At 37.3% G+C, this 18,875-nt stretch overlaps 1 protein-coding gene across 9 annotated transcripts in view; it reads left to right on the forward strand.

Moving 5' to 3' along the window:
- LOC122712383 (RNA binding protein fox-1 homolog 2) overlaps positions 1–18,875 on the forward strand; it is a 182,307-nt gene that overhangs the window by 112,204 nt on the left and 51,228 nt on the right. For all 9 annotated transcript variants that reach the window (XM_043931997.1, XM_043931999.1, XM_043932001.1 and 6 more), the window contains one exon: positions 10,374–10,428. In XM_043931997.1, the coding sequence (XP_043787932.1) occupies positions 10,374–10,428 (55 nt within the window). The remainder of the gene's footprint in view (positions 1–10,373; positions 10,429–18,875) is intronic.

Below are 18,875 nucleotides of genomic sequence, written 5' to 3' on the forward strand. Positions count from 1 at the left end.
TCCTCATCAAACATTATCTTTTCGTATTTACCCGGTGATCCCTCCGTGCCATCCGACTAGTCCACGAGCAGAAGGGAGAGAATCAACCGACATGGGAGCCGCTAATAACGTCGCTTTAATTACCCTCGAACCAGGCCAAGAGGATCGAGGGAATTTCCTGGGAGACCCGTGTTTCCACGTTAAATCTATATATCTCGATCCTAATCGAAGAAATTACACCGAGTTATACACCGAGGATTGGGGATATCGAATCAATTCTAATACAAACGTATCCCAACTTCGTTCCCAATCTCTCTAATTATATCCAGCTTGTTGGGATAGAAGGATAGAACGATTGGAGATACGATTCGAAGGAAAGAGAATCCTTCCTCGAAGAAAGTTCCTCCCGTACGTGTTGGAGAAGAATCGATCATCCAAAACGTTTATTTTTATTCGATGAAAAGTAACTTGGACAGGATTCAAGAATTCTTTTTAAAAGAATTGTGTATTTGAAAGAGGATGACCGCGATAGAAAAGATACGAAAAGTTTGAAATTTTTAGAGAAGCATCGATCTGTGAAGATCGAATGTGGCACGAGAATGGAAGAATTCTTACTTTCTCGATGATAAAGCATCCTTCTCGGGGAAAGAGGAATTTCGATTTGTTCCCGATAAGATCCAGAGTCAATGATGAATTTAATAAATCTTTGCTTGATAAACCGTGACAACACCTTCCTCCACGACAGAAATACGATCTTTCTTCTTGGACGATATTCAATGACCAAAGAACGAGCCCCTACTACCTTTTCTCTCTTCTATATACAATCGACATACTCGTCGCAAGAGTCGAATCTCTTCCTCAAATTCGACAGATCCTTTCAACAGATTCAAGAGAATCGTGGCCAGTATCGTTCCCTCCTCCCCCAAAGAAATATCGCGAAAAAGAAGGATCTCTCCTTGAAACGACGCTCGATAGAAGTTTCGAACTGCGGAACTGCGAGGTTCGATCTTTGCTCACCTTGGTAACGAGTGAAAACACAATGCTCGATGGCTACAAAGGCCGTTCGTTAAGATAATGGGCCAGTGAATGGGGATAGGGAGGGGTGTCGCGAGACCGCGCTCGCGTTTCAACCCCCGCCTTCCCCTCCTCATTCGTCGTTCGTTCAAAGCTCCATTCATGGGAGGGGCGAAAGGGGGGAGTTTAAACTGGTTTAAGCACCGGCGGTAGTTAGCGAGCGGCCCGATACTCTTCGATTATCGAAGGTCTTTCGGCCTCGTTAGCGGGCTTCAATTTTGCACGCTCCCGCTGCGAGCATTGTTGATCGCCCCTCTGGGGGAAAGGGTGCAACGAAAGGGTTTGTTCGCGGAGATCGAAGGCGCGGAGGTGGTGGCAACTCTCCCTTCATTCTTTTTTTCTTTTTCTTCCCTTTTTTCTTTCTCTTCTCTCGATGAGAATGAGATTTTTCGATAATTTTTCTACGATGTTTTTTTCATTTCGAAAGAGGTTTCTTTTTTTTTTTCTTCTTCTTTTTAAAAGGAAAGTGTCTGTTTCGGAAAGTTTTCGAAACATTTAGAAATGGTACGATCATTTTCGATGGACGTTCTTCGAGGAAAACTGGGTTATTCGTGCGAAACTCTCGCGTGAACTTTTAGATAATCTGTGATATTGATTCGGCAACCTTTGCGCCGAATTTCAAATTCAATGCTTTTCGTAAGGGTCAACATTTGTCTTTCGTCACTTTCGTGCACTTGCAGTGTGGAATTTCCAATTGGAAAATAATATTACCAGCGAAATATCGATCGAAATCGGTTTCACGTCGCAATAAACGATTTAGGATCTCGAGTCGAGATTAGTGAGAAGTCATCATGCAAGGATTTCGTCGATAAGAATAACGAAAGGGTTGAAAAACAGAGAAACGGATAATTATTTTATACGGACAAATTAATCCTCCCAAGAAGATTCTTGTACTGAGAGAAAGAATCGTCGAAAGCATGTTTCTTCCGCTCGAACGATCAAAAGAAAAATAAATCTCTACTTGATGCTTCATTAACACCACTGGAGAAAAAATAAATCAAAAGATGGAAAGGGATAAAATCGTGATAATTTCCAAACTAATTTCGCTCTATTATTCAAAACTCTTCAAATTCAACACATTCAATACGCCATTTAAAATCGAAGAAGATAATATTGATTTATCGATGAATACCAAAAGTATTTGTGAAACGTCAAAAAATGTAACAAAATTCAACTATATATATATATATATACATTCGTATATACAAATAGAAAGCTGGCTATCTGAAAAACTCTTCTACACCTTTTACATTTCTTGATAGAAAACCCATAACGTTACCATCACTCTTCTCCATAGGATAGAAAATCCTCGTGCATTCACGGTCACTCTCGTTGAAGTACGTTAAATACGATGGCAAATAACGTCACGTTAGCAAAAAAGGAAACGCATTTACACATCCCCTGTAGAAACGCCACATCCAACCACCCGATTCGTTATTCCAACGAGTCCTCCAAACGCTTCGATTCCACCCTTCGAACTTCGAAAACTCACCGAAAAGCCACCATCCGTGGAAACTCGCCCACACATCCCCTCCTCCCCCTTGAATCAATAGCCAAATCACCAGCCAAATCGTGGCAAGAAGACCAGGTGAAAAGGGTAGCAGGCCACGACGAGGGTCGAAGGTGAGCGAAGGACGAAAACAAACTCTTGTTCCGCCGGAACCGTGGCATTCCGGAAAGCAGGAAGTACGACCCAGTGGTGTCGTCGTAGCTCATGCACGGCCTGCATGGTGCATAACGACAGGTGGCTCGAATTTTCGAGCTTAGCAAGTCAAATTTATGCAGATACCGGGAAGGGAACAAGGTTGCTCGATATGCCCGAAGCTGTGTGACGTTTGTCCGGTCAACATCTTGTATCATCACGCGACCGCCATCCCATCATCGATACCGATATGCAGGGTGGATAGAATTCTCGAGGGTTGGCAGGTTCGAAGGGTGGCGGCCATTAATTCGGTCGAGCGCGTGTCTCTTTTATCCTGTTTCTTCTCTGTGCCCTTCGATGACGAATCGAGGCTTGGATTCCTCCCTTCTTTCGACGATATTTCTTTTTCGTGAAGTATAGAAGGGGTGGCCACTTGCGAGAAAGCGAGAGATCGGGAGACATCTGGCGGATCAAAGGTGTCCGTTCATATCTGCGAGATATTCGTTACAATGCAGACGTTCTCGCGTTCTGGCCCTTTTAAAAGAAGAAAGATATTCAAATTGAAACGGAGAAATCTTTGGATCGATTTGACCAGGAGGTTTCCAAGACAGGAGGTTGCAAGAGAATATCGTGAACAAGCGTTATAAATTACAGCGAGGACGGCAAAGCTTAGTTAATGAAATTGTCTATCGATCAATCTACGATCGATCCGACCTATGCCCTTTTACACGTCTCCAATTAAAAAGTAAACGCCGTCCAATATCGATAGCATCAAATAAACCTCTCAAATAAGCGTTTCCTCGTATTTGAATAAAAATTGAATCAAAATTTCTATTCGTGGGCACAACCAGCCTCTCCCTCCCTTCCATCCTCATCAAGAAGAAGAAGGGGATGTGTGTCATTCGGTAGAAGGGGAGGCGCGTAGATCGAAAAATCGATGGCCGAGCTGCGTTCCAGGCCAAATCTTAACGAGCCACAATTTACAATGGGCCGAGATTTACTTACTTCCTGCATTTCAATTCAGATCGCGGTGATACCGAGGCCCGGATCGGCCGGAAATCGTGGATCGTTCGTGTCGGCCACCGTGTCACGAAACTTCGTGTATGTGCCGTCTATTATCGTCCCCCTTTCGACTCTCTCTCTTTCCCATTTACCAAACGTCGAGATTATTTTTTTTCTTTTCTTTTCTTTCTTTTTTTTTTTTTTTTTTGTTGCAATTATACTCGAAGACGAGAGATGGCCAGCTGGCGGCGTGGCTTGGATGTCAATCAAAGATCCCCGGTTACAATGATTAATCGGATCGATATCGTCGTCCAACGGCTCTGTCCACGAAATTGAATCGAGAATCTGCTCGAGTTAATAGCGGATAAAGGCTTGACTATCCGGGCCCCGGTAGTTGATAGTTGGGGGAGTCTTTGCGGAGGGCGTGGGAGGGGAAGAGGGAGGGGGTCGATGATCGAGGACGGCGGAGGACGGCACTGCGAGTCTAGGCACCTGACTCTGGTCGACGTCATTTTATCTGTCGGCAAACGAGGCGCTGATGGATTTATTGGTGTTTGCACGCGCAAATAGAGGTAAGCCTGGGCCGACGATAGAGATAATATTGTAACAACCGCGGAACGGGTTCTGGATCTGATAGGGGAAAATCGGCGGCGATAGATGAATGGCTTTGATGCACAGGGTAGGGTAGGGTAGGGTAGGGTGTTTCTGCCTGAGATTTCAATAGGCTCGTGTACGATTCGTGTTGGAATTCGATTGCGTGTAAGGATTAGAGAGAGAGAAAGAATTTGAATTTGCGTTCTAAGGATTTTTCTTTCCGTTTCCGTGAAAAGGATATTCCGCGAAAGATCGGATAAAAATTAGAGTATAGGGATAGGTTCCTCGATGAATCTGCAATAAGCCAGAGTTTGAGTTTCGGATTATACTCGAAGTTTTGTTTGTAGAAGGGATAATTAAGGAATGTGTAAATTTTATTATATTTTATTTATGATTACTGTTTATTATCAGATCCCAGGTTGCAACGAAGAAATCACAAAAAACTCTAATAATTTTCACGTCTTTAGCGAGATAAGTCTATGTTATGGGGAATTAAAGTAAGATTTAATAAACAACTTGGATGGCATACACGCGCGCGAGCGTGGAATAAAGTAAGATTGTACCTTCTTCCGTTACAAATCTGGACCGCGATAAATCACGTTACGTTAAGTCCGGTGCCAGGAGAGATCTAAGCTGCAGTATACCAGGCTCTACTCTAACTTATGGCAGATCGGGTAACTCGGAAAATTCGATTCACGGTAAATCGAATTAAACTGTCGATACAGGGAAAAGTGAACTGGAAAAAAATTATAAATTCTGCCAGACAGTTTTCGAATACTCGTAATACATATTTGAAAAACGATTAGCGCTATCATTTTTGTACATTTTTTAATCGAATTTAAATTCATTTGCATTAATATCGGATTCACTGTTTTTAAATTTCGTTTTAACAATAACTTTCTAAAAAGAATTTTTTAAATATTTCGTTTCTTTCGCGGTAGAGAAAAAAAAATATATAATTTCTATACTTTGAAAAATGATATTTATTATTTTTTAATAAATCGTGATAAAATATTATACTATATTCGAATAAATTGAAAAAAACATTATTCCGAAACGCGTCAAATGTGTGTTTAAATTATTGAACGAAATGAATGGTTAATATCGAATAAAAAAAATATATATATATATATATATTTCTCTTTTGATAAAATACTTGAAACGTACAATATTAAAAAATTTAACGTCCCTCCTTTTGTTTATTTTAATGTTGTTTTCGAAACCAATTATATTATAAAATAAATAAATCGTTATCGATTAAAAAAATATCCTTCCTCATATACATACCAAAATATCAAATTTACAATATATTAATACCAGTAATTACACACGCGATTCGATCGAAGAACAATGCCCAAATACACTTGTCCCAATTTCTAAACCGAAGTGGTTCTTCAAAATTGACCCGTTGCCAGAAAATCGCGAGAATTCAAATGAACTCACTCGAGTTTTTAACATCAAAGTTCAAGGGCCCATTTCGATGGAAATTTTCGATAAGCTTGATGACGAGAAAATTCCACCCTCGTTCCACGTACCTCCCACCAATTTTAATCATCCAACGACCATCTCTTCTCTCTCTCTCTCTTTCTCTCTCTCTCTCTCTCTGTCTCTCTCTCCTCCTCTCTTAATTTCAATCTCGATCGTGAAGATAACGAGGGAGCGATAATAAAATCAGTTGGAACAACAAGGAACAATCGGGTGTCGTACGCGTGGACGGTCTAATTTGCAAAACAATCGGATTTACAGAACGTACGCAGCCGGGGTGTTGGACACGATACACGTATGGCAAACAAAGATTTCGAGATTCATCCGTGCTCGCATTGTTTGCCGTCCAACAAGGCGGGCACGGGCATCGATTCTGACAACGTAGACTCAGGATGCCTCGATGTCCGCCCACGGTTTGTTTGCTCGTTTGTTGCGTATCCCGCTCGTTCAATTTTACCTAACAATAAGATCCGACAGGTTAGTGTTTGCCTTTCATTTACTCGCGATGAATATTTGTCGGTGGTGGGGGCCCCTCCGAGGTGGGACGAGAGATTCGATTTATTCGATGAATTCTCTCGTTTATGGTGGTTGTCGTCGTGATATTAAGGATAACGTTTTAGGTTGTGACGATAATTTAACGATTGGATGGATCCAATGGCAAAAGTTTCGGCGAATTTCTAACGCGATCGTTATATATATATATATATTAATAAACAAGATAGAACGTAGTTCGTGCGTGGAAAACTTTCACGTTTACCCAATATTTGAAACTTTGTGTTAGTACGAATTTTAAATTTGAATTGACAGATGAGGAAAGTTGTAGATAACGAGGAAATTGTCTATTGTAGAAAGGAGGAAAGGAGGATAATTATTCGTTGATTTCTAATAACGACGAATATCTTCGAATGAGATATTATATTTGTTGCATATTTTTTACTTTTAAAGTAAAAAAAAGAAGAAATCTCCGCTAATAGGATTTAATTTCAGAACGTGGATGCTTTATGAATAATAATTATAGCGATCTTTTTTTTTCTTTTTTTTTTTTTTTTGAATCTAAAAAATAATTGAAATTGAAATTTTTAATCTTTGCCGTTGCACAGATTACAAAATTTTTCGCAGCCATTTTAATATTTAACGCGAACGAAATAATAACGTTGCGAAATTTTCGTCGTATAACGGTTGATGTTCACCGATATTTAATATTCACAGGTGAATAAAAGATTATGATACGAGCCGCGAAACTTTGTCGCAGAATATAAAGGATCTTGCCCCTGACGGGCAACATTTCATACTTGCTAAACGTTCCACGTCGATATTTAATATTCATGAGCGTATATGAAACACGTATAACTCTAAAAACGTCGAAACTTCTCCGTGAAGCGAGACGTTGATACACGATACCAAAATCGGATCGTTGATCAATATTCATAACCAGCGAGCAAGCGATGGTTTCTAATACAAATTTCGAGAATCTAATATAAATTTCGAATAAAATTTAATGCTGAACTTGGAATAATAATAACAATACGTGAATATATAAATAAAAAGAAGTTTGAAAAGTTTTTTTTTTTTCCTTTTACACAAATGATAAAGCAAAAATTCTTCTGAGAAATATATATTGCTAATTAAAATTTTCCTTGATAATTTTAGATTTCCCCAAATTTTTTATCTACGAAAAGAATTCAAGGAAAAAACTTCTCTAAAGGACAAAAGAATTGAATATAAATTTTTCTCCAACTCCAAAGAGAAACTGTTCGTCGACCTTCTCTAATTAACAAGTTTATCATGGACATCCAGAGAGGGATCTAACTTCTGGTTGGTTGAATTGAACACGATTGCTCGTTACGAGAAGGCGACGTTCGTTTAATCCGATCATAACTATATAACGCGGCGAACAAACCCCTCGATCGATGGGAACACGATCGTAAAATGCAAATCGCGGTCGATAACGCAGGCAGGGATTGGCCGGCCGTATCCTCTCGCGACAAACAAATACCGGGTGGCGTAGATAAACCGCACGTTCGAGATAGGACGCTGGTTGTTGGATATCGAGGTGGTAGGAGTATCGAGAATGGCGAAAAATATGGGGATATTGTTTCGATTATATTGAGCGAAAGATTTTGTTTAGATAACAATTTGAAAGTTGGACGAGAGTATTTGAAATTGAATTCCTTTTTGTATTTTTAGGTTTTTTTTTACTGGATTCTGAAAGTAAAAAAGTAGATTAAAATTGTAGATTGGATCTCTCTTAATTGAATTACAGAATTCGGTAACACGAAGATAATGGGAACGGGTATGATAAGCATAAGCGTGGCAGAAATATTTAAAAATCAGAGAATAAAATATGCAAATAAGGGAATGATGAATCGGTCTGGATAAGAATCACGGCCAATTAAAATGGTAAATCGGTATCCATAAAGTTGGCCCGAATTAAATCAATAAATCGGAGATTATAAAATTACCATGTAAATTAATGTAGGAAATTAAAGATCGAGGAATAAGCGACGAGAACTGATGATGAATGAATTAAAATTTCGAGAGAAAAGGGATCACTTATCTCGGTTCGAATTGACGCAAATCTAACCTGTAAAATAGAAAAGTAAAATAATATATCGCGCATAAGAGTCAACGAACGTTGAACAAAATCTCCGTTTAATCGGGGGATAGAGATCTCGTTTTCCGTGAGAACGAAATACGAGGAAAACGGGGGAGAAAGGCGGAGAGACGGAAGGCAAAGCAGCGGAAATGGGGGAAAAATCCGAAGAACGGTAAAAGCGCACGGTAAGAGGGATCCAGCTGATAAAGAGAAACGCCGAACCGACGAGAATTTAGCCTCTTCTAGTTACTTTTTTCTCTTCTTTTTAATTTTACCCACCAGCGACGAAAGTACTTGTGCGAGAGATCGAGATAATCGGAAATCGACAGCGACGGTCTCTTGATTTCTTTTTATAACCATCTTTTTTTTTTTCGATCGTCCGGAAAAGTGGAGCGTTTAACGATCAGAAGAAGAAGAAGAAGATAAAAAAGAAAAAGAAAGAAAAATTGTTTTTTTTCGCGCCTCTCACGATTGTTCGTCTTCTTTTTTTTTTTTTTTTTNTTTTTTTTTTTTTTTTACGAGAGAAAATTTCGAGATTGATTTTCTTTTTTTGCTTATTTACCTACACTTTGCCGGATTTTCGCATCGAAAATCATCGATCGATCGCTTTTCACGTATGGATTAATGGTAAACTCGTTTTTTTTCTTTTTTTTTTTTTTTTTTCAAGATTATAAGCTTTAAACACAAGAGTTTTTCTTCTTTTCGTATCGATGCAAAAAAAAAAAAAAGAAAAAGTTTAGAAAGAAAAAAAATAGAGTGATTGAAAATCGTAAAATCGTGGAAAATCGATCGATCAGATATTCTTCGTTCTTGGCCTCGAAGATGGAAAATTTCTTATTGTTAAAAAAAATTGTTTCTTATTCTTTTTCGATATATATGTATATATATTCTTTTCAAATTATTAATATCATTTCTTCAAAATTTTATAAAATTTGCGATGTTTAAATTTACTCGTCGTTGTCATCGTGGCCAAGGATTCAATTTGGCGGGATTTTCAAAAGGAGAATTCTTTTGAAGAGCCGGCATCTTTTTTTCTCGACAGACAACGTCCAACTAATTCCTTAAATTTAGATAAGATTTCAGAAAGGAAAGAGAATCGAATCAATTCTAAATTTGGCGAACAATAGTTTACCTTGAAATTGTGTAAAAATTTTCAAAATAATATTTCACATTAGTTTCTCCATCGCCAAATTGACGAATTGAGGATTACTCGAGAAAGAAAACGGAATATAATTGCAAGTAGCTGTACATCGTTAAATTTGTATAGATTTATTTCATTTTCCAAAGTTCCCAAATTTTTCGTTGAAATGTTTATTTTTCAAAGTTTGAAGATAACTAAGAAAGAAAGAAAAACAAAAAGGAAGAAAATATAAATTAACGATGCACAGCTGCAGTAATTTTCGCATTTGGCCGTTGATCGATGCGCAGAACCCCAGTTTATCCCCCCGGTTTATCCGGGCCGATTTTTGTATCGAAATGAAAATGAAAATTGAGAGGCTGATACGGGGAGAAATTGCATTTGCCAGTTTGATTGCGCATCCATCAATGTCCTCGATCGCGAGATTCGTGCACGAGCCGCGAAATTGGCGTTGTTGGATCTTCAACCTATTCGAGTCAATGTCCATTTGCTTCCTTCCTTGTCAAAAAAAAAAAAAATAAATAAAATATTTTCCTCCGATTTAGAAATTTAACATATCCGTGCAATCTTTCCTTATTTTTTAATAAGCATCTTCTCGAGTAAATTTTCTTTTAACTCTTAAGTAAATTTTTTTCGTTGAAATTTTTAAATCATCCGGGAGATTTATAATATGAAATTTTTTGAAACGGCAAAGCTTTCGTTTTCTTCACGAAACAAATGGACGAGATGGAATTTTTATATTTTTATTCGATACGGAAAGAAGCGGCGGCGCGAATCTCGCGATCGATCGAAAGAAATAAAATCGGTACGGTATAGTCAGATGTAATCGAGAGATTGTTAATATTCCATTATTTATTTGACAGGTGAACAACGCGACAGCGAGGGTGCAGACGAAAAAACCACCGACGGTACCCAACGGTAGGTGTTCCAATCACGTTTTTCCTTTTTTTTTTTTTTCTTTTTTCACATTTATAAATCTTCCTCGACACAAACGATATTCAAATAGCTTGGATATTTTCTATATACATATATGCATATATCGATTTTTTTTCTTTTTCCTAAAGCTAAAGCTCCTCTCTATCCTCCATTTTCTTTTTTATTTTTCTTTTCTTTTTTTTTTTGTTCTTTTTTTTTTTTTTTTTTCTCCTCCATCCGCGTTATACAAGAATCGATGTTGAACAAGGTTACGGCATTTTCGTTGCTCTTTAGTTTCTCCTCTCCTCTCCTATTTTCCGGGGAAAGGTAAATATGCTGCGGGTGCTTCGCTTGGTTCAACGTTTATTCTAACTTAATTAATTAGCACGGGAATTCAGCTCCTTCAAACGCGTGAAATTTTGATGTCAAACTACATTGGGGAAACACTCGAGGCATTTGTCCCGTTTTCTCCACGGAATTCCGTCGAGATCGAAAGAAAATACGCGCCAATTGTTTATCCATTGCGTTTCCCTGTTTCCAGTGATCCAGTGAAATTTTTTATATCCTTTCTCAATATTTTTTTTTTTGTAGCTATCTCATTTTAGTTTATTCCACTCTTAATCGTATTGAATTCGGTTTTCCTTCATATTCCCCGTGATACTTTTCCCCGTGATTTAATTGTTAATATTTTTAAATCTTTTTGAATTTCGAATTGAGTTTGTATTTAATTTTTCATATTGTAATAACGATATCAAATTATTCGTTTATAGAAATTATTGGTTCCCACTTTTAGATTGAAAATTACGAAACAAATCGATATTTTTCAAATCTGCATTAATAATTAAATCGAGGAGAGATAGAAAATTGACGAAAAAAAGAAACGATTTATCATAAGAATAATCCAATTTTCAAAGCGATTGGCTATAATCTAATCGCGATTCTATCGAGCCTATTCAAATCACGACTTAATCCGGATCAACGGAAACGAGCAAGGTCTGGCCGGGAGCAGCTGGTCATATTTAGAGAAAATTAACGAGCTTCTTAGATTTCTTCGCCTCGTGTCGAGCGTTAAAAAATATTAAGTTGAATTAAAAAGTTGAAATGAGAACCTAGCGAGATTGATTATAATTAATAGGATTTATAATCCCCTGCTAAGTGTCAAATTAATTAATTTGAAACAGAAATTTCGCAAAATGAATGGAAAGGTAATTGTTCCGTATTCAAAGCTCAAAAGTTTTCGCAAATTTGCGACGTGTCTTCCAGTTTCATCTTTAGAGAAACTCATTAGAGTTTGATTATAAGACTATTATCCGTAGGCGACGTTACGATTTTAGAGGGAGTTGAATTAAAGTTTATTTGACAGATTTGATTGGATAATAGGAGGAATGTATATAACGATAAGAATTAAATAAAATTATCAATCGTCGGAATTACTTGAAATTTCCCATTCTTGTTATCTTCTCGTTTTTAATAATGCGCGTTAGAAAGTTTATTAAGGCAACATTATCGATCTATCAAGATCCCACCTCGTAAGTTACAATACAGTTATAAATAATTGACACTCGAAACAACAATAACTATCGTTCGTTTGCCAACTATTTCCCAATGTGAGAACTAGATTCGAGCGACCAGTTCGAACAACAGATGACGAGAACGCCTCTAATTATAGTCAATCTCGTTAATCCGTAATGGAGGGACGATTGACATTTTACTTTTGTGTTCGATGAAACGAATTCGCTCGATTCGTTCACGTCCACTTGCGCGTGAACCGTTTAGAAACCGTTGCTCCTCGCCTTCTTCCGAGAAAATTTCATTTGCGAAATTCGCTTTCGCTGTGTGCGTGTATATATTTCTTGGAATCGAGGTCGTGCAATATCTATCGATTCACGCAGCGCGTATTGTTTTCGCTGCATCAATCTTAGAAACGACGATTGTGATTGGAAAAAAAAAAGGAAAGGAAAGGAAAATCGTAGGAAATTGTATACATGTAGAAAGAGAAAGAGGGAAATTTAATAGAGGAAAAGAGAGAAATAAATTAGAAAAAAAATTGATGATCGAGGAATGAAAAGGATCGAAGATTGCGGATGGAAGAAAGAAAAATAAGAATAGACACAGAGAGATAGATTATTTGAATAGACAAAGGTTAAATGGAAAAGAAAATAAAGAAATGCATAAGAAAATTTCAAATGGGAATAGAAATAATAGCAATTGTCAAATTCTTCTTCTTCGATCTTAACAATTGGCAAACTTCCATCACTTAGAGTATGAATAAACTTTAAAAATAAAATTGCTCTTCAAAATTATCTTTTCGTTAGTGGACACTATACACAATTACTCTCAATACTGAATTTTGTTCTGTCAAATGTCAAAAGGTTTACGACGCATTGTCATTTTATCCGCGACGATTACTCGGACCAATTCCTTACCAAACCGCATCCTCGAACGAAATTCACTGCAGTCCATCGAGATCGCGCAATTAGCCGCAAACCACGCTTGTCGCCATATACTGCAACATCCAAGGTCAACACGCAGGCCATGTTTCACACATGTTCGGTATGCATCGGCCTAACGCAGATGTCTCTTAACAACCGCCTCGACCGCCATTCCCGCAAATTCGCGTGGCCGATAGACAGATACACAGCTATCCGAATTTCTCGGCCGATAAAGTCGATTCTGCTTCATTCCATTAACCCGTTTCTAAAGCTTGTCGAACGATATTGGGGCGGGCGCCGATTAATAATCCGCTTGTCGACGAGGGCGGCCGCTGATAAAACCGCGGCGAATCCGCGCCGATGAAAGCGCGACGACGTTTTATCATTTGGACGTGACGTGGCCGGAAACGGGTCGATCGAACTGTAAATTGCGGAGAAATTTCACGAATCCACCGCGCCATTTAACTTTGACAATTCTCTGCGCGTGGGGAGGGAGAGATCTATCTAGGTGGTCATCGTTGTGCAATTTATTAACAGAAATGGTGACGCGGATTTTGGATTTCGAAACTCGGCGAAAGGATGAAAATGCAGAATCATCCGACGAATTTACGTTTCATCAGGGATACCATTCGTAAAGCGAATAAAAATTATTTACCAGAAATCGTATATATAATTAATGATTGTCAAAATAAGTTTGATTCTTCAGTGAGATTGTCACGATAATACGTAAGATTCAAAAGTACACGTATTAGAGGAAAGTTGTTAGGTATCATCATAATATTGGTGGTCAAAATCGATTGAAAAATAATTAATGAATCTTGTTTATTCTTCTAATCCTGAAAAAGAATCCAGATTCTTTTATAATTATTTCTGCGAAATTTCTCCTCTTTCCACATCGACACTGCTCTTTGATCGCGTTTATTTTACGTAAGAACCTCATTACGAATATATCGCGTGGAATATAATTTTTAAAGGAAAAATCCGCACGGAGATGAAAATCTCTCAACGATCTTACGAAGCATTTTCTTATGGTATCTATCTTGATTTTAATTTCAGAAAATTCAAAGAAACTCGTCGAATATAATTCTTCACGTTTGACGACTAATCCTCGTCGAAACGCGCAATTGTCCTTTCTTCTGTCCACACCTTTTCCTTTGTTCATAGCGGAAACGCGTATTCAAAGCGGACAACAGAGGCGACAGAGTGAATATTCAAGCGGTCTCGTTCGACGTACGCGTGTATCATCCAAGGAAAAGCCTTCCTATGTCTTGAAAATTTCATTCTATCCTCGCGTTTCGCTTCCTCCTCGTTTTGTATTTCGCGCGCTCGCGCGCCATTTTGTCGCGCCATCGACATGGCTCTCGAGCGCGTAAAATCTCATTTCGAAAACGACGACAACGAGAAAGCGCTCTTTCTCGTCTTAAAGTGTATAAGAAATAAAACAATGATTGGTCGACGTTATTGTCCGCTTTATAAAATATTGGCCTTGAAGAAAGTACAAAATTCGTGGAAATTGGTGGAGGATCTTGCGTTCGCGAAATTTTCAACGCCGAGTCGAAAAATAAAAAAAAGAAAAACGTAAATAAAACGTAAATCCGTTGATATGGAAATTGCTGTTGCGAGATAATACCGATGAAATTGCGACCGTGACGTTATCTGTTATTACGGAGAAATTAGATGACGCCCAAATTAATTAAATTCTCCCTTCCCCGAGGGAGGGGGTAGGATTTATGTTTCGCGGTCTGCGAATTGTCGAGTGGATAAGACTCGATTTAATATCGTATTTGTGGATTGATTGGTATTACGTTTTGATGTTTTTTCTTTCATGGCTAATTTTCTATTCTTAAACCCATATTCTTCGAATTATAAGCGATTAAGTAATTTGATTTTTATTTCTTACATTTGAAAATTGTCCTTTATATTTATGCTTGGTACATTCAATCATTTTTTTTTTCATATTATTAAGCAATATTATCAAAATAACTTTACAAGTTACGAGTTTGATAATAAATAAAAATAATTATTACTTAATTCTATTTATTTCTACGTAAGAGACGTAAAAATGATAGAAGGAAAGTTTATAAAAAAATTGTAACTTATCGAGCAAAAATATAACTCTCCAATTTTCTTTAATATATAAAAGTTAAGCATCTCCAAAATATACCTTTTAGGCAATATAATCCTACGCGCGTCAGTTTCTTCTCCGTTCCATCGAGAATTTTTTCCTCATCCTTCATCGACCCCGGGTAACGTGTCAAGTTGGCGTAACTACTTTTCCCTAGGCATCGGTGCTCGATAACTTTTAATTTTCCTCCGGCGATGGGTTACCGGAGTAACGGACCTATGGACGTCACGTTTTTCCTCACGCTGTTTTATGGAACATGTTTCCCTCGAGGGGCACGTGGATTCCTTTGCCCTTCATAGTTGCCCACCAACGTTTCAAAGAGAATATTTCTGACAAGCGAATCATCATCCGCCAAAGACTCTTCTCGAATCGAAAGAGTCGCCTATACCTCGAGGACACATTCCGTTTTCAAAATCTTCTACGCCATAAGACAACCTAGATCTCTCTCTCTCTCTCTCTCTCTCTCTCTCTCTTTCTCTCTCTCTCTCTCTCTCTCTCTCTCTCTCTCTTTCTCTGACCAGATTTCGTTTCGATCGAGGATCGATATTTAAGCGAATAATTGAAACGAATAAAAGAAAATCCAATCCAGAGAGACGAATAATATTTAGAAAGAATAATTTCTTTCCTCCTGATAGATTGTTTTGTTTTCATCATCGAAGAAAATACGATGAGCAAGATGAGTTAATTCTGTTTATTGAAAATAGTGTTGCATAGGAGTGAGTGTTTACGTTTGGTATAGAAATATCGTCCTAGAAATCTAGTTCTCTAGTTTCCGCGTTCTTCTTACAAGTCTGTCTTTCTTTCTGTATTTTTGTATACCATTTACCGACGCGAAATTCGATTTCTTCTGCACGCGTTCCTCGACTCGTGGTTGACCGAGTTGTTCCTCGATGATTTCATTTTTACTTCGATATTCGAATAGCGAATCGTGAATCTTCGATTCGTCGATTCTGCTCCGAGTGAAACGGTTGTGTTATTCGATATGAAACGGGATTGTTGACGGAAAACAATTTTGCAAATGGAGAGCGAAAGATCTCCCGGCGGAAGTTGGCGCGTCACTCGGTGGATCGCGAAACGACGAGATGCACTCGGTGAAAGGTTCGGCGAGAAATCGGCTCCTCGAATATTCCCTAGACAAGTTTCAGCTCATGAAGAAAGGTTCTTCCGTCGATTTCGTCGAATGGACCTTTCAACTTTTAGTCTGAGTCGACGTGTTACACGGGATGTCATCAGTTCCTTTGCGTTAACATCGTCTTCTTGCGTCGAATATTTTTGCGTGGAAAATGTTTCGAATTTTTCTAAATATTCTATGAGCGCGTACACTCGTGTAGATATCATTTTTGAAATTTTGATGATAGGGAAATGTTAAATAAAATTTAGTCAATTCGTTTTATTTTATCGAATGATATTATAAAACGATATTCAGTTGTTTTCCTTCCATTGTTACTTTTTTCCAATTTTCGTGCATATAATATAGCTTCTCTAAGAGCCTTGAACAAGGGTACAGATTTACAGTTTATAGGTACATAAATTTTAAAATCTTTAACAAATTGAACTTCGCTTAATGTCACGTTAAAGTTTATAGCTCATTATCGTTGTAATTTTATGTCATTTTATATTTCCAACGAGTTATATATTTTATGAATAGTAGAAACTTGTTTCTCGAATACCGTGGATAAAATTAAACTCTATTAAATTGTTAATTTTTTTTTTCTCATATTAAAAAATTAACACAGTGCTCTCGCGCCTCTCGAAAACATTATCCATATAATTGCATAATAAAATGATACTTCATAAAACCGGCTGCATTCCAAATAATTTACACGCAGTTTAAGAAATCTAATTTACCTCGAGAGACTCCGACACAAATCAAAAAAAAAAAAAAAAAATTTCAACTTTCACTATTACACTTCTCTCTAAAAACGAAATTTAACAAAAATTCAACAATTTGAAACAACGAATAAAAATTTTAGTCACGGCATTACTATTTGATCACCGCAACAGAAGGTATTTCGCATCGACGTGAAAAATTTACGCGGAGGGATCGCACGTTTTTAAAAAAAAAAAAAAAAAAAAAACGGACAATCCTTTTCCTTTTTTTTTTTTCCTCCCTCCCCCCTTTCTTTCTATATCCACCGCACGACTCCAACGTTTCGTCGACGGCCGCTACGTTTCCTGCCGGCCAAGAGAAATTTACGATGAAACGGAACCGGGTGGGTGCACGTATCCTCGCGAAAACACACCACGTAACGCCACTTTCCCGTTTGTATGTACTGCGTCGCCCGTTGTTTCCGTAATATGTTTGCACGGCCTCTGTTCCTCGTGTAATTTTAAAGGAAACGGGCTGTTCCGTGTCGCTTCAGAGGAAACGAGACGGTGATGCTCTCGCTGCTTCTCGCTCCCCTTTCCCGAGGATCGAGATCGAAATGGTGCACGTGCAGTGAGGATACGAGGTGAAATATCGTATGGGATGGAAATTAGAATTTCGAACGAAATATTTTTATTTTAATCATTGATGGTGGTATCTTTGAATACGATCGAGAAAGTAATCGAGTCTGTTCGAGAAGAGAAATTTTTATATTTCTTTTTTCTCTCTCTTTGTCTTTCTCTGGTTGGTTGCCAGTAGAGAAATTTAACGTAGTCAAGTAAATATTGTAGTAATTCGAATATGCAGGTGCAGGAATAATATATAGAATAGAATTGAAATTATGAGAGGAAACAGAACGTATTGTCTTGTTCGAGTTAAAATATTCGATGTGTTTAATTAATTAATTAATTAGTGATGTTCAATTTTGTGTAATTTTCTCATTTCGATTTCGAAGAAATTGACGATTTATTTGAAAATTTATTGGATAAAGAAAAAAAAAAGGATGTTACCAAGTAATAATTTTTTTTAAAAGAAAAGTGCCTCGTTATTCACAAAGCTTTCCATAAATACGGTCGTTTTATTATTATTATATAGAAAATAATAGATTGGGAAGGTTGGAAAGGAATCTCATAGAGAAGCATGCATTTCGTTGATTATAGAAGAGCCGAAAAATATTCTTCTCGATTGAAAATATTCTTCTCAATAGGGCCGAAGTATTATTCTTATTTCGACTACGAATGTTCCCGCTTCCTTTTTCGAATCGAGCTTGCTTTAAAGAGAAACGTTGCTTTCTTAGAAGCGATGAAACGAAACCGAGCGCGGGAATCGTGCTCGGAAGCAAACTGTGCCAAGAGTATCGGTCTCGATCCGGCTACGAGAGAGTTTAACATTGAATACTTACGACCCTACTGAGAATACAAAATAGGAACGAAGACACTTGGAATTTGTATTCCAAAGATTTGCATTTAGTCGAGTATGATAAAAGAAGAAAAAAAAGGAAATATAATCAAACTGTATTACCTTTTCAAATTATGTTCATCAGAGACTCTCTCCTACGTATCTTATCTTATAGTGGATTGTTCGACAAGGATAGAATTAAATGGTATAATTTTCTCCAATCTAATTTATATATATATCTCAGAAATTTTATATTTGCCTTTTATAATTTGAACAATACTTTTTGTAATCTCTTTTAAATGAAATTTGAATAAAATTTGGATGGGATTTGAAATTAAACTTCGAATAAAAACCTTTCCTTTATTAATTATTAATTATTAATTTTTAATTATACCTAGTATCACGAGGAAAAATTCGTTTAGAGAACCAAATAAGAGAACTAAAAATTATACACTGTTGAAAGGAAATTTTTATTTCTTTCGTGGCGAAGAATTAAATTTCACGAAAACAATATAACCTTGAAATTTTATTTTATCAAAAAGAAAATAGGATAGATGAAATGAAACGTCACGATAAGGAAAATTTTGATTAGATCCGCTAATAGCTAAAGATAATTGAGGGGTGGGTG

The sequence above is a fragment of the Apis laboriosa genome, unplaced genomic scaffold (assembly GCF_014066325.1).
Source record: "Apis laboriosa isolate Shangri-la unplaced genomic scaffold, ASM1406632v1 scaffold1_cov151, whole genome shotgun sequence".
In the NCBI taxonomy this organism is placed as follows: domain Eukaryota; kingdom Metazoa; phylum Arthropoda; class Insecta; order Hymenoptera; family Apidae; genus Apis; species Apis laboriosa.